The sequence below is a fragment of the Hypanus sabinus genome, chromosome 11 (assembly GCF_030144855.1).
Source record: "Hypanus sabinus isolate sHypSab1 chromosome 11, sHypSab1.hap1, whole genome shotgun sequence".
In the NCBI taxonomy this organism is placed as follows: Eukaryota; Metazoa; Chordata; class Chondrichthyes; order Myliobatiformes; family Dasyatidae; genus Hypanus; species Hypanus sabinus.
This window is the reverse complement of record NC_082716.1, coordinates 95176712-95199238: the sequence shown is the minus strand read 5'-3', so window position 1 is coordinate 95199238 and position 22527 is coordinate 95176712. Positions and strand designations below refer to the sequence as shown.

Sequence of the window (22527 nt, the reverse complement as noted above, 5' to 3'; positions counted from 1 at the left end):
TATTTAGGTATAAGAGTTGATAATGATATAAAGAATTTATATAAATTAAATTATTTACCATTATTGAAAAAAATTCAAGAAGATCTTGATAAATGGATGATGCTACCAATAACATTAGTAGGCAGAGTAAATGCTGTAAAAATGAATATATTCCCTAGATTACAATATTTATTCCAAACAATACGAATACAACTACCCCAGAAGTTTTTTCAAGAGTTAAATAAATGTGTGAGGAAGTTCCTTTGGAAAGGTAAGATGTCAAGAATATCGTTGGAAAAATTGACATGGAAATTTGATCTAGGAGGGTTACAACTTTCAAACTTTAAGAATTACTATACAGCAAATCAACTTAGACGTATTGCATCTTTTTTTGATGAAGATAAACCAGCATGGATTAGAATAGAACTAGATAAAATAGGAGAAAATATACCAGAAAATTTATATATAAGTGGGAATCTAAATGGATACAGGAAAAGAAAGAATCTCCTATATTAAAACATTTGATTGATTTATGCAATAAGATAAATGTTGATGATGAGATAAGGAAATCTTTATCAGCAAAGAGACCTTTAAATCAAAATAAACTTATTCCTTTTACAATGGATAACCAACTTTTATACAACTGGTTTCAAAAAGGGATTAGATATATAGGAAACTGTTTTGAAGGAGGTATATTAATGTCATTTGATCAATTAAGGAATAAATACAAAATATCAAACAACACTTTTTTGTTATTTTCAATTAAGGGCTTATTTAAGAAATAAACTGGGTCAAACAATGTTATTGCCAAAACCTAATGAAATAGGAACTTTAATTCAAAAAGGAAAAATTAAAAAATTTATTTCTTGTATGTATAGTTTGATTCAAAAACAGGCAATTAAACAAGGAATTCATAAGTCAAGACAAAAATGGGAAACTGACTTGAATATTAAAATTGAAGAAACAAGTTGGTCAAGACTATGTCTTGACAGTATGACAAATAGAACAAATGTCCGGCTAAAATTAGTGCAATATAATTTTTTACATCAATTATATATTACACCACAAAAAATAAATAAATTAAACCCAAATTTATCTGATCAATGCTTCCGATGTAATCAAGAAATTGGTACTTTTTTACATTCTACTTGGTCTTGTGTTAAAATTCAACCTTTTTGGACAAATTTAAGAGTTTTACTGGAACAAATTATTGGAACACAACTTCCACATAACCCAATATTATTTTTACTAGGTGATATTGAAGGGATAAAACCGAAACCCAAATTGAATAAATATCAGAAAGAATTCATAAAAATTGCATTGGCAGTAGCCAAAAAGGCTATTGCAGTTACTTGGAAATCGGATTCATACTTAAGTATAGATTGTTGGAAGAACGAAATCTTTAGCTGTATTCCACTTGAAAAAATTACTTATAATTTAAGAGATAAAAATGAAACATTTCTGAAAATTTGGCGCCCTTATTTACAAAAGATAGGACTAAATATATAGGTGCTCTGAAGATAAAATTACTGGTTATTTGGGGAAAGAAATAAATGTATATACTAAAGCTATTATGAACTCCATGGAGCATGTGGGGATCTTCCGATATCCAGGCGTTCTTTCTTTCTTTCTTTTCTTTCTTTCTATAGGGATATGTTAGGGGGGAGGGGTTAAGGGTTTTTTTTTTCTTTTCTTCTGTAATCATTGAAAACTCAATAAAAAAATTTTTAAAAAATTATCAATGTTTTGGATGGAATTACTAACTTTAAAAATGATAGGGCAACCAGGCTAAATGATATCCACATGAGTGTCCTTGAGAACCACCTTGTCTGAATTTTAACAGCTTAATTCAAGGTGGAATAGCTCATAATATATATTTTAATACTTCTTGGGGAAATTTAAACTAGTTTGTCAGGGTGATGGGAGTCAGAGTGATAAGTTAGAGGATGGAGCATTTAGTGTGAAGGCAGAGGCAGTGTGCAGATAGACTGTGAGGTATAAGAGGTAGTGGATAGGACATAATTCCAATATCAATTGGATGGGTTTAAGTGCATCTATTTTAATACATTAAGTATCAGGAACACGAGTAATGAACTTAAAGCATGGTTCAATATATGGAACTACAACATTTTGGCCATTGCAGAGACTTGGCTATCACAGGGGAAGGAATGGAGGTAAAAGAGTGGCATTGCTGATAAGGGATAGTATCACAGCTGCAGATGCAGAGGACATTGTGGATAGATCATCTACTCAGTCACTGTGAGTGGAAGTCAGAATGAGGAAGGGAGCAAACACTCCTATAGAACAGCCCCCCACCAATAGTAGCAGAGAAACAGAGGAGCAAATTGGGAGGCAGATTTTGGAAAGGCGCAAAGTAACAGAGTTGCTGTCATGATTGATTTCAGCTTTCCTAATATTAATTGGTACCTTGTTAGTGAAAAAGTTTAGTTGGGGTAGAATTTGTTAGGTATGTCCAGGAAGGATACCTGATACAATACGTAGACAGGCCGACTAAAGAAGCCATACTGGATTAGGTACTTGGCAATGAACCTGGTTAGGTGACAGACCTCTTGGTAGCTGAGCATGTTGGAGACAGTGACCACAACTCTTTGACCTTTACCATAGGCTTGGATAGGGATAGGAGCAGATTGTATGGGACAGCATTTAATTGGGGGGGGGGGGGGGGAAGAGATGGAATAGTGAATTATGAAGCCATTAAGCAGGTACTTGGGAGCATAAACTAGGAACAGATGTACTCAGGGAAATACACAATGGAAATATAGAGCTTGTTTAGGGACCACTTTCATGGGGTTCTGGATTAATTTGTTCAATTCAGTCATTAAAGTATGGTAGGATGAAAGAAATCTGGTTGAGGTTGACACTAGATGGAACGTCTTGTCAAGGGGAAAAAAGAAGCATACTTAAGGTTTAGAGATCAGGATCAGACAGGGTTCTGAAGAGTTACAAGGTAACCAGGAAGGAGCTTAGGGGAGCTTGAAGGAAACATGAAAAGGCCTGGGTGAGTAGGATTAAGAAAATCCTCAAAGAGTTCTACACGTACGTGAAGAATAGGATGATGACTAGAGTGTAGGATCAATCAAGGATAAAAGAGGAAATGTGTGCTTGGAGTTTGAGGAAGTAGTGAAGGTCATTAATGAATACTTTATTCCGTATTCACTAGTGAGAAGAATTTTGATGAATATGAAGACAGTGTAAAATAGTCTGATATGTTGGAACATGCTGATGTTAAGAAAGAAGATATGCCAAAACTTTTGAAAATCATTAGGATAGATAAGTCCTTGGGGCTGGATAGAATATACCCCATATTACTATGGGAAATGAGGGAAGAGGTTGGCAGTGATCTTTGTGTTCTCTCTGGCTACAGGAATAGTACTAGATAATTGGAGAGTGGCAAATGTTATTACTTTGTTTAAGACCAGTAACAGGTATAATCATGGAACTACAGACTTGTGATTTTTACATCAGTGGTGGGCAGTTTATTGGAAAGGATTCTTCAAGATAGGATCTACGAGCATTTGGAGAAGCCCAATCTGTTTACAGATAATCAGCATGGCTTTGTGAGGGGAAGTTTGTGCCTCATGAGCCTGAATAAAGTTTTTGAGGAAGTCACAAAACAAACTGATGAAGGTAAAGCAGTGGATGTGCTGGATATGGATTTTAGAAAGGTACTTGAAAAAGTTCCTCATGACATGCTCATTCAGAAAGTCATGAGTAAAGACCTCCAGGCAAACATGGCTGTATGGATTCTATCCTGGGTCCAATTCACTGATGAAGAAGTCATGCCAGTGACTCTACTTAATTAGATGTATAGTGAGATTTAGTACATTACCAAAGACTCTTGCAAATTTCTACAGATGTACAGTGGCTACAAGGGTAGTCATAGCTGAAGGGTGGAAGTGGGGATGAGCTCCCACTGCTAAACAAATGCTCTTCATGGCATGCATCTCAAGCAGCCTCTGACAACCAAGTCCAACTCCTGGCCTTCACATGTGGCATAGATCTTATGCCCGGCAGAGCAGTTCTCACTGACAGGAAAAGGGGCAAAGGCAGACCACTGACACCTCAAAACCAGTTGCTCCGGGCAGATGGGGCTCGTTAACCACGGATGGCAGCTCATCAAGAAGAGGGAAACCTCCACTGCCTTGTGGCTATACCCACTCACGGGAAAGGCTTTGGGAGTAAACCCCGAGGAAAACCCAGAGTCGGAGTCCCATAGGTGGTTGACTGCTGTATCCAGCACCTGCACTGGAACTCCTGCAATGCTGCTGACACCAAACTGTATCGACTTTCGTCATTTCTTTGGACCTGTCAGCATGGAGAGAGGGGGTCCCACTGCATGGGCAACAGACCCATATCAACTCTGCCCAGGCTTGAGCTCTGGAGAAGCCACTCCCAGTGACCACCAGAGGTGCAGTACCCATAGTTGACCACGGTCGCCGGAGGTCGCACACAGTGGAGAGCACTGGGACTGGGTGCATTACCACCTGATATGGAGGTTCTAATGTGTAGGATTGAAAGACGTTGCAGAGGATTCTAGACTCAGCCAGTTCCATCACAGCACAACCCTTCCTGCCATCAGGGACATCTTTACAAAGTGGTGCCTCAAGAAGGCAGCAACCATCATTGAGGACCGTCACCATTCAGGACATGCCCTCTTCTCATTACTATCATTAGGAAGGAGTAAGACCCATCATCAATATTTTAGGAACAGCTTTCTCCCTCCCATTACCAGATTTGTGATAGTAACTTTTGACTTGAACCATAATGCTGCTACAAAACAATAAAATTCATGGCAAACTCTATGTCAGTAATAATATACATAATTCTGATGGTATTTCGTAGAATTCAATTATAGAAGAGTTAGACCTGGTTTTGGTTGGAGCAGAGATCACTTTGTAAAGAAACTGAATTCTGTACAGAACCTGGATCATTCTCAAGCAGGGGTTCCCAACCTGGGATCGATGGACCCTTTGGTTAATGGTAGGGATGCATCGCATAAAAAAAGTTGGGAATCCCTGTTTCAGTGAGTCAGAAGGGAATTTCCCATATACCCCTCTTAAATTTGGTCAAAGAATGTAATTGCTTTTCACTCTCCACCAAGAAATCATCTGGTTTTAGGTGATAAATGATACACCAAGTTCCACAATATGATGATAGCAGATAGATGCTCTTTACTTACCCATCTAGCCCATATCCTATGGTTTTTCATAATAATCCTAGCAGTAAACTGGTGTAAAGGGAGATGCAAACTACTAAATTTTAAGGAAATTACAGGAATAAAATACTATTGGTTATGTCATTTGCAATTATTCCTAATTTTTTGCAGATGACAAGAAGGCAAAACCACGCTATCCCAAACAGATTTTCTTTTTGCATCAAATGTTACCTGAATAGAATGTATTGATTTTGGCAAGTTCCTTTTCACAGAACTGGAAGAATTTCTCTTCAAACCTGGCATAATATCTTTTAACGGTATCTTCATCTGTAACTGTGGAAGTAAATAGAAGAATATTACTGATATTCCAGGTTTTTTTAGATATTTTAGACTTGCTCTGCGTTTAGTCAAGCAACGCACACAATCTATTTCCACAGACACTGCCTGATCTGCTGGGTTCCTCCAGCATTTTTTGTGTATTATTTGGGTTAGTGCCCAAGTTATTTGCCTAAACTATTTACTGTGATTCTAAGCACCATGGTCCAATCATATTTCAATGAAGAAAATGCTCATCATACACATAGATTATTTTTGCAACTATGTCACATTAATTGGATTCTCCTATGAGCAGAAATATTTTCTCCATAAAATACCTCATCCAGCTTATTCATTATTTGATAGACTTGTCATCTCCAATTTTTCTCTCTAGTGAACTGGTGAAAAGCTGTAAAATGTGGTACACTTTGTCCAGTATTTCATTGTTTTTCTTAAAGATGTAAAGAAGCAAAACTATCCAGTGTACCAGGTGCACTTGTTCAAGTTTATTGTTATCTGACTATATTTATAGATAACCAAATGAAACACGTTCCTCTGGACCACGATGCACCCAAAAAACTTATGTTTTGCAACTCCAGAAACTAATTGAAAGAAAAACACAAGAGCCGGGAACTTGTCTACTTAGTTTTTTATTTTAGCCAGGTGCTCACATATGATATGGTGGCATAATGATGTATACTATTCACATACTTTTACATATAAACCATAATGAATTATGTAAACAACAAAGAATGTTTAATCAATTTTTGTTATATTATTCAAATATTACTGAAATATTAAAAACATCAAAAAGCTCACATAGTACATAAAACAAAATATTCCCATAAATAAGTACTGTAAATAAAATTTAATTCAAACTACATGTAGTGCACTGCACAGGCAAACAGTATCCAGCTCGCTGCCCTAGTGATGAGAGGTGGCAGCGTACTCATTAGTCTTATAGCCTGAGGGAAAAAACTATTATCCAGTCTGGTAGTCCTAATCCTGATATTACACAGGAATTAGCATATTGGTAGTGGCTTCTCATGCATTGTTCACTTCCACTTCTAGATTCCTGAACTCATGCACTCAATTTTTACCTGCACCCGAGTTAGTGATATATTATTTTTCCAACAAGTAAAGTTATTGATGCTATTAAAGTCTACAGTATCCAAAATTTCTATTCCATATTTTCAAACCCAAAATTTAAAAAAAACAATTAGACAAATTTGCTAAAAAACACTTCTGTTATATCAAAACTACAGTTAGTTCTAATAACTTTTAATACATTTAAATAAAGAGTGCATCAATGCAACTGCTATGGTAATGGAACAAAGCTAATAGGGCATGTCAAGTTAATTAACTATTCAAGACAAGTCAAGTCAAGTCACTTTTACTGTCATTTCGACCATAACTACTGGTACAGTACATAGTAAAAACGAGACGTTTTTCAGGACCATGGTGTTACATGACACAGTACAAAAACTAGTCTGAACTACGTAAAAAAACAACACAGAGAGAAAAAACAACCACACTAGACTACAGACCTACCCAGGACTGCGTAAAGTGCACAAAACAGTGCAGGCATTACAATAAATAATAAGCAGGACAATAGGGTAGTAAGGTGTCAGTCCAGGCTCTGGGTATTGAGGAGTCTGATAGCCTGGGAGAAGAAACTGTTACGTAGTCTGGTCATGAGAGCCCGAATGCTTTGGTGCTTTTTCCCAGACGGCAGGAGGGAGAAAAGTTTGTATGAGGGGAGCATGGGGTCCTTCATAATGCTGTTTGCTTTGCGGATGCAGCATTTAGTGTAAATGTCCCTGATGGCAGGAAGAGAGACCCCGATGATCTTCTCAGCTGACCTCACTATCCGCTGCAGGGTCTTGCAATCCAAGATGGTGCAATTTCCGAACCAGGTAGCGATGCAGCTGCTCAGGATGCTCTCAATACAACACCTGTAGAATGTGATGAGGATGGGGGGTGGGAGATGCACTTTCCTCAGCCTTCGCTATTGATTAAAATACTGAACTAAAAGATAGCAAGTGGAACATAAAAGCAGTTATCCAAACAGAATGAGCCAATGTGATCATGTAGACTTCTATTTATATCTCAATGGGAATTTTTGTTTATAAATCCTATGCTTCTGAGGCGAGCCTCTCTTGACAAAATTAAAACTGCCTGGGAGCAAGATTTAAAATTTTCAATGTCAGAGGAGGTATGGGATGAAGTCCTCAAATTAGTTAACTCGACCTCTTTATGTGCCCGCCACTGACTGTTACAGTTCAAGGTCATATACAGGGCCCATGTGTCTAAAACTAAATTATCTCGCATTTACCCAGATGTTAATCCCTGTTGCAACAAATGCAAAAGGGGAGAGGCTTCCCTTATCCATATGTACTGGACATGCCCTAGTTTTGAAAAATACTGGAAAGATGTCTTCCAAACTCTATGCCAAATACTTAATTACAATCTGGAATCTAACTCTTTGATTGCCCTTTTTGGCACCTCCGGAGGGAGGGACATACACCTAAGTCTGACTAAACATCGCACACTGTCTTTTGCCTCTCTGCTGGCCAGGTGCTCAGTTCTGCTCAAGTGGAGGGATGCTGCCCCGCCCACCCATGCTTAGTGGCTCAGGGACATCATGTCCAGTCTACATCTTGAGAAGATCCACTACTCAATTCTCAGTTTGGAAATAAAGTTCCAAAAGGTGTGGGGACCCTTTCTTGAATATTTTCAAAATTCCCAGCCAGACTAAAGGTCCATTCTTTCTCCCATTTCCTCAGTACATAAATCCCTGGCCTCCAGCATTTTCCAGTAAAACTCTTTAGACTCATATTTGTTATCATACAACAGCCTATGTATTAGAAAAATACATCTTCCCTATACCAATGCAGCTCTGTGGGGACAAAGGTTCTGTTTAACCCTTTTTGCCAATGCATTGATGGCTTGAAGTAGGGGACTGGGAAAGATGAGATGATAATGTTTGTACTATGGGTGCATCTCTTTCATGAATATGAATTGTACATTTGTTATGCACTGCACAATTCTCCTTTACACTATGTTCTCCAATAACAAAACAGAAACTCTATCAAGACAAAGCAGCCTATCCCATTGGCAGAATATGCATGCACTGAGATATCCATGCCCTCTATCACTGCTGCAGTTTATACCACCTACCAAATGCACTTCAGTTGCCTATCTAGGGCATTCCAGCAGTGTCTAATACATTGTATCCAACCTTACCATTAATACCGCTGCTCCCGCGGGTTGTGTGCTCAGTCCCCTCCTCAACTTCCTGCTTACCCAAGACTGTGACCAGATATAATGTAACTTGATCCTTAATTTCCAGGTGATATGGTGATATCACTGTTATATGCCAGATCAACAAATGGAAGGGGGGGGGGGGGTTGTGTGAACAAAATCCTGTCTTCTTTATAGAGTTGCTGTAGAGACTCTTGATGGTTTCAAGCTCCGAGGCATCCATATCACCAGCAAACTCTCCTGGCTTCTCCATACTGATGTGGTGATCATGAAAGCACATCAGGGTGTGTACTTTCTTAGGCATCAGAGTAGATATAGCCTGTCTACAAAGATTCCATAAATTTGTGGTGTAAAATGTGGCCTGATAGACTGCATCTCAGCTTGGTATGGCAATTGCTCTGCTCAGGACAAATGGAGCCTGCATAGAGTGATAAACACAACCTAGTCCTTCATTACCTTGTCACTTGCAGTACTCCCATCCAGTCCATCTTCATGGTCCATTGCTTCAAGAATGCTAACTGTATTGTCAAGACTGCCTGTCACCCTGGCCATTCCCTTTTTGGGGAGAAGATATGGGAGCCTGAAGTCCAAACAACAATACTTAATAATGTCTTCTTTTCCACTGTTATTAGATGTCTGAACTAATCACCTCTTTCATATCCCCTTCTCAGTGCTGTGGCCATGTTTTTTGGACCCTTAATTTTACCTTTCTTGGTTATTCCATTATTGTCACTTGATCATATCTTTTTGCACTACCTCATATTGTACTACAATCTTTACACCACTCTGTTATTCTGCAGTTACTTGTGCATTTCTTATTACCATGTATACAGTTTACATTGTAAACTTCATGAGCAAGGAATTTCATTGCACCCTACTGCATATAACAGCAAACTAATCTGAATCTGAACCTCTCAAACTTGCAGCCTCTGATGGCAAGGTTGCGAACAATACACAAATGGGCAGATTCCTCACTTGCAGGCTCCCACCCGACAGCACTGGAGAATGCTTGCACCAAAGGTTTGTAGGGGTACAGGAAGGTGGTTTGACACCACTTTATCAAGTGCAAGTAGGAATAGCTCTTAAACCTATGCTGGTGGGCATAGGTTCAAGGTGAAAGATTTAAAAGTGAGAGGCAACTTTTTCACTTCACGGGTGGTTGGTATATGTAACAAGCTGACCAAGATAGCTGTAGAAGTGTGTACAATTACCATACTTAAATAACACACACAAAATGCTGGAGGAACTCCAGGCATCAACTGTCAAGAGGAATAAACAGTGGGAACGTTTCAGGCAGAGACCTTTCATCAGCACTGGAAAAGAGGAGGATAGAAGCCAGAAAAAGGTGGGGGCAGAGCAGCACAAGCTTATAAATGATAGATAAGACCAGATGAGGGGGTAGGTAGGAGGCAGGTGGGGGAAGCTGTTTGCCCTGAACAGTCCTTCCAGATGAGGTGACACTTCACCTGTGCTTCTGGTATGGCCCCATATGTATCAGTGAGATGCAATGCAGATTGAGGGACCATTTCATTCAGCATCTTTGCTGTCTGGCAAAATATCCGTTAATTACTCCTGCCTCCCCATTTTTTCCCCCCTATGCTCTTTCATACTTCCTGTTTTCATGTGCCATCACCTCTGGTTCCCACCGTCCTTCCATTTATTCCATGGGGTACTGTCCTCTCGTATTAGATTCCCTCTTCTTTAGTCCTTCACCTCTTTAGTTCTTCAGGAGGCAATGAAACTCAATATATATTTATCTGTGGTGGGGTTGTGGCATAAAGAGTGTAGTTTATGTTTTTTTATTGCTGGAAATGGGTCAGATAAGGTAAGAAATGAATTCCTGGGTTAGTGTTATGCATAAAACTATTGCTTTTGGATATCAGCAGCTAACTAAAACAGCATGTATGATGTTTATAACCTCACAGTCAGATTACATCCAGAATGATAACCAATGAACTCAAAAAATTACCACAATTATAGATGATGTGAAATAAATGAGAAAAGCAGAACATTAATTTCACTTTCCACTGCTTTAGATGAAATCACTAATAAAGCACAGTCACACAGGGTATCTAATAGCCTACCTTTAAGTTATCTTAGAATTTTAGCAAGAAATAAAGCAGTTATTCTCCTCATCATGTACCCAGGGAAGCCATCCATTAGTTCTTTCTTTTCTTATTTCACTGTACCACAGCAACTCCTCCTCCGTCAACACTCCACTGATTTTTTTTCTTATTTTTTGGTATTAGAAATTTAATCAAAGCTAATTTGAAGTGGTCAGTTAACCTACCATCACCATGAATGTGAAGTGGGAGGAAACATGAACATTCGAGGTCGCACCACTGCCTGCAAGGAGTTTGTATGTTCTCCCCGTGACTGCGTGGGTTTCCACTGGGTGCTCCAATTTCCTCCCAGTCCAAAGATGTACTGGTTGATAGGCTGATTGGGCATTGTAAATTGTCCTGTGACTAGGCTAGACTTAAAATCAGGGGAGTGCTGGGCAGCACAGCTCATGGGGCAGACGGGCCTGTTCTGCACTGTAATTCAACAAATAAATAGACAAAGAAACCCACAAAGTTATTAAGAGAACTGGCAAGTATTGCAAGGAAGCATTGATCTAGATCCAGAAGGATTACAGGTAGCCTCCATTTTTCAAGAGTTTGCTTTACAACAGCTTGCTGTTATGAAAGATCTACATTAGTACCTGTTTTCGCTAACCAAAGAGGACGTTCGCTTTTACAAAAAAAAAGACGACTGCTTTATAAGTGTGTTACTCCGAGAAAGACTGCAATGACCGTGAAGCCTTGCGCGGGCAGTTGTTTGCGCATGCGTATATGTGTGTAGGCATTTACATGCCGATTTTTTTTTCTCCAAATTGACTTTGGCTTGCTGTCTTCCAGAGTTTGATAAGTGAAACTATACTGTGTATAGAATATTTCTACTTTATATAGGGTGTATATTTATCATATCATTCCTACTTTTACTATATGTTAGTGTTATTTTAGGTTTTATGTGTTACTTGGTTTGATTTGGTAGGTTATTTTTTTGGTCTGGGAAAGCTCAAAAATTTTTCCCATATAAATTAATGGTAATTGCTTCTTCATTTTATGACATTTTGGTTTACAAACGGTTTCATAGGAATGCTCTACCTTCGGATTGTGGGGGAAACCTGTAGAGCTGCAAGACAGAAGCACTGAATGCTAGAGTTTGTTGTGTAACTATTACTTAGCTGATGTCAAATACCTTTGGGCAGCACAATGTGCAGCTTTGCAGCTCTAGCCACCCTGGTTGAATCCTGATCTCTGGTGCTATCTGTGGAAAGGACAAGGATGTGGAATTGATTGCATTTACAACAGTAGCCTCCTGTGGTACAATGATTCTATGATTTTACTGTGAGGCCAGTCAACCTATCAATGTATTGGAAACAATCAGATATCATAGCTTACACTGGAAATGCATGAGTTAAGGAGAGGCAGCACAAATTTGTTACTGGTAAAACATAGTTTGATTAAGTTTATGGAATTCTTTAATGAGGCAACAGAAAAACTGGCCAGGATTCACAGAATTGCCTGCATATGTAGTAGCAGATGTGGCAGGCTGCTACATATTCCAACTTGTGAATCAGTTTTAAGTTATCCAGTCTTTTCCCAGCCAGATATTTATAAATGTAGGGAGACAACTTCATGAACATTGGGAAGAGTATGTTCCACCATACCCCATCTTCAGTTATGCCAGAATCCAGCAAATGAATGTGAAAGATAAGCCTCAAGCATTTGCAAGCATCTTCAGCCAGGAATAAATTGGACGAAATAGGTGAAAGATGAATAGAACTGATAGATGCAATGAAATAAATGTCAAATCTTTGGTCTGTTTCTGATATTTTAAAAAAAATGAGTGGATTTCATTCAGCAAAATTTACAGTTCCAGTTTCAAGTTCCTGGGCGTCAACACTGTGGTGATATCACATGTAAGAACATGATTGGACAGAGTTTAGAACATGCGCAGAAATGAAAGAATTATCTAGAAGCGTAGCAGTGTTAAATGTGGTTGCTGTTTGCTGTTAAATAATAGTTCTAGTTCTGTTCTTCCAGAGTATGTTTCTTTATGAGTAACCCTTGCTACGTATCAAGAACACAACATGATGTCAGAAGTCAGTCTGGAGGAATAATACGGAAATGGAAGAATCAAAGATAATCGAACTAAAAAAATGAGCGCAAACAGTTTTGGTGTTTGCTAACAGCTTTACAAATGAAAGGGTTGCAACCTCTGAAAACTGGAAAAAATTCAAACAGCGTTTTGAAATTTATTTATCAGCGATTGGAGCAGAAAATAAATTTGAAAAAACGAAAGCAGCGATCCTACTCCATGTAATAGGGGATGACGCAATTGAGGTATATAACCATTTTATTTTGAAAATGGAAATAATTTAAATCTAAAAGTGATAATCGACAAGCTTGAAGTATTTTGTATACCAAAGCGCAATGTGACGCATGAACGATACAAATTCTTTACATGCAAGCAAAAAGCTGGTCAAACGATTGATGAATTTGTTACAGAATTGAGAAACCACAGTAAAACATGCGAGTTTGCAGAACTGACGGACTCTCTCATTAAAGGCAGACTTGTTTGCGGCATTCTGGAAAATGCTTTGAGAGAAAGACTCTTAAGAGAACCAGAAGTAAATTTGGAAAAAGCTTTGATTCTCTGCAAACCTTCGGAAACCTTAAAGTCGCAGACTAAAGAGCTTTTTTTATTGAAAACTGCAGCGTACACGCTGTGAATAACCGCAAACATGTTAGAAAAAAATAATGAAACAGCAATGAAACTGACAGAGAGCAAGATGTCATCTGAAAGAAAAAAACTTTGTGATCACTGTGGGCAGGAGCACAGACCTAAAAAAGTGTCCAGCAAATGGAAAAATGTGCAACAACTGCGGTAAGAGTAATTGTTTTTCACGCTGTTGCAGAAGTAGAAAGGAAATACAACACGGAAATGCAGTGCTTGAAAATGAATGCAAGGAATTTCATATTGATGTGCTTTGTGAAAATAAACAAAGTAAGAATGACTGGACTATGCCATTGCAAGTGAACCACAACATTATTCTGTTTAAACTTGATACTGGAGCACAAGTAAATGTTCTTGCAGAATCTGAGTTTAATGCATTAAAGCCAAGACCAAAGTTACATCAGACAAATATAAAAGTGACTGGATATTCAGGTGCAGACATTCCAATTAAAGGAACATGCATGGCAAAAGTATCACACAAAAATATTGAGCACACGCTTTAATTTGTGGTAGTGCCAAAAAATGTACAGTCAATATTGGGTTTATCTGCCTGTGAAAGACTGAATTTGGTGAAAAGAGCCTTAGTCCTGGACAGTGACAGTGTCAGAATACAGTGGCTTGATGAAGGAGCAAGAGAGAACAAAATTTGATTCCAATGCAGCAAAAGTAAAAGAAGTCATAAAGAAAAATCCCAGACCCATCCCTTTGTTACTGGCATCTGACAAAGCATTGCTACCAAAACCAGACTTCCCATTACAATACAATACTGATCTGAAGCCAAAGAGTGACAAGAATCAGAATCCAATTGAAGAAGTGAAAGCACAAGTGAAGGAATTGAGTTTTATTGAAATGATGAAATCTCAGCATAAAAACGGATTACATAGTTATTGAATGAATTAGATGAAAAAGATTTGTATTTCATTACAAATGGAAGTGGAAGAAATTAAGAAAGTCTACTTGTGTTCGTAAACCCCCAAAGACACTGATAGAGACATGTTAAATTATGCATTTATTATGATCTATGTTGCTAATTCTTTTTTTTAAGGAGAGGAAGATATGGTGATACCACATGTCATGTGTAAGAAAGTGACTGGACAAGAGTTCGGAGCATGCACAGAAATGAAAGAATGATCTAGAAGTGTGACTGTGTTAAACATAGTTGCTGTTTGCTGTTAAATAAAAGTCCTAGTTATGTTCTTCCAGAATATGTTTCTTTGTGAGTAACTCATAATGAAGTATGGCCTTTGTTCTGACTTTTGTGATTGTATCAATATGTTGGGCCCAGGATAGATCTTCAGAGATGTTGACACCCAGGAACTTGAAACTGCTCACCCTCTCCACTGCTGCTCCCTCAATGAGGACTGGTGTTTGTTCCCTCAACTTCCCATCCTGAAGTCCATATTCAATTCACTGGTCTTACTGATGTTGAGTGCAAGGTTGTTGCTGCGACACCACTCAATCAGTTGATCTATCTCACGCTAAACTCATCTCTATCTGAAATTCTACCAACAATAGTGTCACTCACAAATATATACTGTATATGTTGTTTGAGCTGTTGCTAGCCACATAGTTGTGGGTGCAGAAAGAATAAAGCAGTGGGCTAAGCAACACCCTTGTGCTGTGCCAGTGTTGATCATCAGTAAGGGGTATATGTTATTTCTAATCCACTCTGACTGTGGACTCCCAATGAGGAAATCAAGGATTCAGTTGCAGAGAGTGGTACAGAAGCCCAGATGTTGGAACATATTGCTTAAAATTGAGGGCATAACTGTGTTGAATGCTGAGCTGTAATGAATAATCTACAGCCTAGCATGGGTACAGCTATTATAGGTATAACCAATAATGTTAAAAGCGTATCAAAATATTCACATTGGCAGGAGGAATCTAGTTTTCAATTCCATTTATTATCTACAAGACCCTGCTTAACATGCAGAACAGGCCTCAAAAAATTGCAGGTAAACTGTGGATAAGACAAGTAATATTGACTTCTCATTCATCATAGTAACTTGCAAAACTCAGGAGACTTAATTTTATCTGGGAGTGGAGAAGGGATAAGTTAAACCACAAGACTATTTTTAATCTTTTTAACAAGATTTTATAGCTATTGTTGTCTTGCAGTTCCTTTCTTGGTTGTCAGCCAACATTCCGAATGACCATCAAGGAGGTGGGACATCTATCACTCATGGCCCAGGGATTATGAGGAGGACTCAGCAGGCTGCTTTGCCATCTACTATCCTAGCAACTGCTCCTCACCAGCATGACAGGCTTACTACATAAAACTTCTGCAAGCAGTCACTGGGACCAATCATATTTTCTGCCATCTGATGATGTGACATGGATCTGCTGCACTAATCCCTTGGTAAATGTCCCATTAGGTCTCTCCATTGTCACTGCATTTCTGGAGTGGGTGTCTGGAATAGAGATTGCAAAGTGTGTGAAAGAAAGTAACAGAAAGTTAAAAAAGTGAAGGAAAATTTGAAGGGATGTAGAAGTACCAACTGACACTGATGGTTTGCCTGAGGGAGACTGCATCAGGCACCTATTATTGTGAAGCTGCCTTTCCACCAAATTGTTTCTGGTAGGAGTTTACTCATCTGTACTTTGGCTATCAATATTAGTGTGTGCAAACTTGCATATTAAGACAGAATCTGAAATGCAAGTATAAGAGGCAAAAAATGGCAGTTTGGGAGTGCAGAAAAACTACACCAGAAATCAACACTTCCAATCTAAAAAATGTTTCAGCAAATTCAACAATGGACAGGAAACTGCAACTTCTATATTAGTGAATAAAAACATAATTATATCTGACACCTATCTATATCAAGACAGCTTAACAAAATTGTATGTAAAATATGCACAAGGAATAGAATGTAACCTATCTATAATTGATCACTGCCTACCCAATTGATTTTAAAGAGCAACTATTATTATTTCTAAGTATAATTCCTTCTCTTTTCCGACTTAATAGATAGTCAACATCTTTTGAAGCTTTGGACTATAAATTCATGTGACTGCAAAAACTCAGTGAATCAGTGAGGAACCTATTTAACCTGCTGTTTTAAAATTTTGTTTTACTCTTGTCAGCTTCACTATCCTCCAGGCTACAATTTTTCTATTAATATGAGACATAATTTGAAATCATAAAATAGACAAGATAGGTGAATACCGATACATATGCCATTCATTACTGTAAGACAACAGTAATTCCACTTTTGGAAAAACACTGTTAAGTGAATACTTCAGAAGCTCAGCTGTCAAAGCAACAGTTCAAAGCTACTATCAAAAGACCTTGCTGCAGTGAAGCAAACAAAGGAGAAATACAAATATAGATGCACACAGAGACCTTAGTTCACTCCCTGCAATTCGACAGAATTGCAGTAAATGGAAGATCAGAATAAAGGTAAATCCCCTCAGAATGACCACTCCCAGTTGAATTTAGCTTAATGAATTCACTCAGTGCTGCTGCTATTTTAAAAATTGAGAACAGTAGCAATAGATTTTATGAGTTTTGTAAAAATCTTGAGTAACCTATTTAACGTGCTTTATTGTAATACAAATTAAATTGCTCACATGGCCTGCCAATTGATACCAATTGCAAAAGATTCTAGATGAAAAAAAAATCAATATTTAAACAGATATCGCTGACTATTCATCAAAATCAAACCTTTTCTTATATTCAATTTTCAACTAATTTCTGGCCTATGACTAATTATTTAATAGCCAGAACAATTTCCTTGTTTCCCTATAGCAGACGACATCAAGAAAGAAAGAAAATTGCTTCTGCGGGCCTCAGTGAACCACATAAACATTAAAAGCTCAATGTTCAATCTCTGCCTTATGAAAGTTCAAAGTACATTTAATACCAAAGTATGCATACCATAAACAACTTCCGAGATTCACCTGCTTACAGGTAGCCACAAAATGAAGAAACACAATAGAATTCATGAAAAACACCACTACACTCCAATTTCACTCCAATATGTGAAAAAAAACAATTTGTGCAAACAATAAAAAAGCAAAAAGCAATCCACACAACATGAACTGCAGAGTTCCCGAAAGTAAGTTCACAGTTATGAAGCTAGTTCAGCACTGCAGCAGGCCACAGACTCAGAGCTAGGTTCAGTGCTGAGGCGAGTAAAACCTCATGGAGTAGTTAGCTGAACACCAGCTTGTCCTCTGCCCTAGGACTCAATGCCTTAATCTTTTTAATCTGGTTCAGCGTTTCAATCAGCCAAACATCGGTTTGTTATCTGCTCTTGGGCCCAGGCCCCGCTGCTTCAATCCAGCCCAAAGTTTCAGTCCGGCCTCAAGTCCACTCCAGCAATGACCGCTGTGGCCATACCTGCATTCTCGATTCTAGTTAACCAAACATTTCATGTTACCACAAAAAAGCTAGATTGTACAAACACTTCAAAAGCACACCTCTCAGCAGGGAATTGCAGGCTGACAACTGCAGTGATCGTAGTCTTGAAAAAGTGTACAGGTAGTCCCCGAGTTATGAACGTCGGACTTATGGACAGCTCGTACTTACGAGCCGAGGAAGGAGAATGCTGTCCGCCATTTTAAGTCAGATCGCGATGCCATCCGCCATTTTAAGTCATTGCCGTTGACACTGTGTTGAGTGTTTAACTTTGTATTTGTGTTAAATTTTTCTTGGTAAGATTCACCCTGACCCCGCACCACCCCCCCCTTCCGGTCGGCTGGTGATGCAGTGAGATCAGGGCCAGGCTCAAGAACAGAGGTTTCCAAGTTTGTTCCAGTGACAGACCGCTCCTGTGCTAGGTTGATGTTGATCCAGTGACTCCCGTACCATCTGTGCCGGGTTGATGTCGAGCTCGCAACTCGACCTCATATAAAAAACACTGCCACCTCCAGTTTAAATTCCCACGTGGAATATTGTGGAGGATCAAATACCCAAACCCAGCACAGCCCCCACTTGTCCTATTTAACCTGTCTCAGTGCGGTGGACTTTAGGACCCGGGGAATTCAGTGCAGTGGTCCTCAGGACCCAGCGGACCTCGGCAGTCGGTGGAGCTCAGGACCCGCCAGCTGCAGTGTTTCTGTTCCATTGACAGGAAGCGATTGCGATTGAAAATAAAGTGGAAGTAATAGTGTTTGGAAAGAGGTGAAATGCCATCGAAAAGCAATAGGCTACAGTTAGTCAACGATCGGAACAATTTTAAAGGATAAAGTGAGAATAATGGAGCATGAGAAAGGCCCTGCCCTGATGAAAACTACAATTATTACTAAGCAACGCAGTCGTTTAATTATTGGAATACATACGTTTCTTACGTGTTTTATATGCATAGAAAGGTAAAATAGATACTACATACTAAGACAAACGTTTGACTGATGCTAAATAATACCAGATGTTCTTGTTCCGACTTACATACAAATCCATCTTAAAGACAGACTCAGGAATGGAACTCGTACGTAACCCGGAGACTGCCTGCATTTATTAAATTGTTAGTAGTTTTGTTAGCTGCCTGCAAAGCATCACCATGTCTCACCAGTGCCATCTTCTGCTAATGGTAATGTATAGTAGCGGACAGTAGAGAGCTTGGTGTCCTTGGGTTACTGAGCAGAAATGGGAGAGTGAAAATAGCTGTCGTTTCTGCTTTTAGTATTTTTTGGTGATATTTGTTAGATGTCGGCTATGAAACATAAAACAAATGAACATACATTATATTCTGGTGATAAAGTCCAATGCCCCATTCCATCCTACCAAAAAGGTCAAAATTCACATTCAAGATATTGATCAAGCTTCACTTGGGCAAGATATCAGAGACTGCCCATTGTACTTGCCAAGGCACCACATGAAAAACTTACTTTCATATAAAGTAACCAGTCAGCAGTCAAAAAGGTGCAAATGATTCAATGCAGATTGCTTGTTGTGACTTTTCCTATCATGGTCTTCAAAATCTTCAAAGAAAAGTCAAGTTTCCAAACATTCTAATACCAATAAGAGGGGGACGCTAAACCAAACGAACTTGAAATCTTAGTATTAATTCTTGATCTGTGCCATGAGTCCTCTGTTGACTAGAGGATAGACTGGGCTTAAATGAAATGTTTAGTACAGTCAAATAAATAGGAATTCAATTAATACTTACCTGTGTCAGAGCAATGCCATTGCCTTACTTGAGCTGGTTTTCACTAAGACAAGATTGGCTTTAACATAGAACCAATCGTTAGACTCACGTTTTGCATGCTTTCCTGAAGCAAATGTTAAATGCTTATGAATTTCTGCAGGCAGCTGAATTTATGAATTCCTTCATGGTCCCTCCCATCTGATGGAGTTAAGACATTACTGAGGTCAAAAAAAGGCATTTTTCTTCAAATTGGTGTGTGGTAAACATCATGTTGACTTGATCTGTAGATTGAACTGGCTATCATTGTTGGTAAACTGGCAATTTGCTGCTCAGACATTAGAATATAGCTGTTGTTAAAACAAAGTTATTTTGATATCTATTGATATGTGCAATTGGGCAGCAGTTCTTTGGTCTTTTGGAGGTTGAGGCAAACCACAATGATGACAAAGTGGGGATACCTTTCTGTAGTTAGCATAGTTGAATTTACTGTTTCTTGGACATAGTCACAATTACATCATCTTTAATGTTTATTCGCCTGGTATATTCTCCTCTTCCCAGTAAATGAAGACTTTAGAATAGAAATGAAGTCTTAGAATTTCAGTAAAGCATCTTGTGCTCCTGTGGTCATCAAGCTTCAGTTGAGATATAGCCTTTTTGTCTTCTTGTCTTCAGGAGCAATGACAAGGCCACATTAAAAAAAAGGTTACAAGGCTACTCATATCAAGATCAGAATCATTAATAAACTTTAAGACAAACAAGAGACAAAACAAAAGGTACAACAGAAATAATATAGCATTTATTTTGATGTAAAGGTCATCAAAATAAGTAGCCCTATTCACCATGTGACTATAAGAGTAGGTCAGAGTAAATCTTGTGACAAATAACTTGCCTTCTAACCCCTCAAAGTCTGTCCACTATCTACAAAGTTAGGAATGCAATGATATACACTGCACCTACAACACTCAAGAATATCAATACCATATTGGACATAGCAGTCCATGCGAAAGGCACCTGATCCACAACCATTCACACACTCTACCATTGAAGCACAGTCACAGCAGTTTGTACAATCTACAAGGTGGACTGCAGCAACTCACAAGGACTCCTTTGACAGCCTTTTCCAAATCCACAACCTTGACCAGCTAGAAGACAAGGACAGCAAAACACACCACCTGAAAGTTACCCTCCAAGCCACACACAACCTTACCTTGTAAGTATATAATTGTTCCTTCATTGTGAGTAAACCCACATCTCATGGAATACAACAGGTCAAAAAGATAGTTCTCAAGGTTAATTAGGGAAGGGCAGTTAAATGCTGACTCAGTCTGTGAAATCTTGAATAAATAACAAAAAGTAAATCCATTATCCCATCATGTTGATGCTATTAAGTAGCAATCTACACTAATCTCATTTACCAGCACCTGGTCAGTAGCCTTCAATACCTTAGAAAATCAAATGCTCATCTGGATACTTCTGAAAAGTTGAAAGAGCCTCTGCCTCCAATTCTCTCTCAGGCAATCTATTCAAAATTCCAACCAGCCAATAGGTTAAAAATATCTTTATATTATCTCTAAAAATCTTAATCCTTTCTTTAAATGAATGCCCTCTGGTTTTCAGATACCTCTGCTATTAAGTGAAGTTTATGACTGTTCTAACCTATGTCTCTTGTAATTTTATAAACCTCCATTGGGTTCCCATTCTGCCTTCTCCACCAGGAAAAGCAAGCCTAGTCTAAACAGTCTCCTCATGTCTCAGGCAACATTCTGATGAAGCTCTCTGCACCCTCCCCAGAGCAATTGTAGCCCTTCCACATTGAGATGACTAAAACTGAAGACAATATTCTGGATGTGGCCTCACCAACACCAACAGTTAAGCTGCACTGAACTTCCATGCTCACATATTCTAATGAAGTCTAGTTTATTCATGTGTCTTTTTTTTAACCACACTGTGCTGCCACCTTTAAGGTTTCTTGGACATATTCAACACGTTCTCTCTGTTGCAATGTTGTCCTTGCACCTATCAGTTATTACGCTATACCCTTATACTCCCAAAATAAAAAGTTGAATTACTTTTACCTAAATCAGAATGAGTGTTAAACTCTCTCCAATAAATTTATTTGCATGAATCAGGATGAATTCCATTAACATTTCTCTCCCCAACTTATCAGCCAGTCAATATCTTTTCTGCAGCCTGACATTATCCTCCTCTACATCACCACCAAATTTTATTGTGTTCGAACATACTGATCACATTACCTACATTAACATTGAAGTTGTTCATATAGCTAGGATCTCAGTATAGATCCTTACTCTCCACTAGTACACCACTAGTCAATGGCATCCAATCACAACAGAAAACAGTCAGGTCACAGATCTCTCAGTGGGTGAGCATCTGGGGGACAGTGAACACCACTCCCTGGCCTTTAACAATGTCATGGAAAAGGATAAAATGAGAGAGGACAAGAACATTTTTAATTGGGGAAGGGCAAATTATGAGGCTATGAGGCTAGAACTTGTGGGTGTGAATTGGGATGATGTTTTTGCAGGGAAATGTACTATGGACATGTGGTCAATGTTTAGGGATCTCTTGCAGGATGTTAAGGATAAATTTGTCCCGGTGAGGAAGATAAAGACTGGTAGGGCGAAGGAACCATGGGTGACAAGTGAGGTGGAGAATGGAAGTGAGTTGGATGGAAGGCAGCATACGTGAGGTTTAGGAAGCAAGGATCAGATGAGTCTATTGAGGAATATAGGGTAGCAAGAAAGGAGCTTAAGAAGGGGCTGAGGAGAGCAAGAACGGGGCATGAGAGGGCTTTGGCGAGTAGGGTAAAGGAAAACCCCAAGGCATTCTTCAATTATGTGAAGAACAAAAGGTTGACAGGAGTGAAGATATTACCGATTAGAGATAAAGGTGAGAAGA

At 38.7% G+C, this 22527-nt stretch overlaps 1 protein-coding gene across 3 annotated transcripts in view; it reads right to left on the bottom strand.

Moving 5' to 3' along the window:
* The window catches only part of LOC132402201 (xenotropic and polytropic retrovirus receptor 1 homolog), a 444705-nt gene that overhangs the window by 232613 nt on the left and 189565 nt on the right, over window positions 1-22527 (bottom strand). For all 3 annotated transcript variants that reach the window (XM_059984917.1, XM_059984920.1, XM_059984919.1), the window contains one exon: window positions 5387-5488. In XM_059984917.1, the coding sequence (XP_059840900.1) occupies window positions 5387-5488 (102 nt within the window). The remainder of the gene's footprint in view (window positions 1-5386; window positions 5489-22527) is intronic.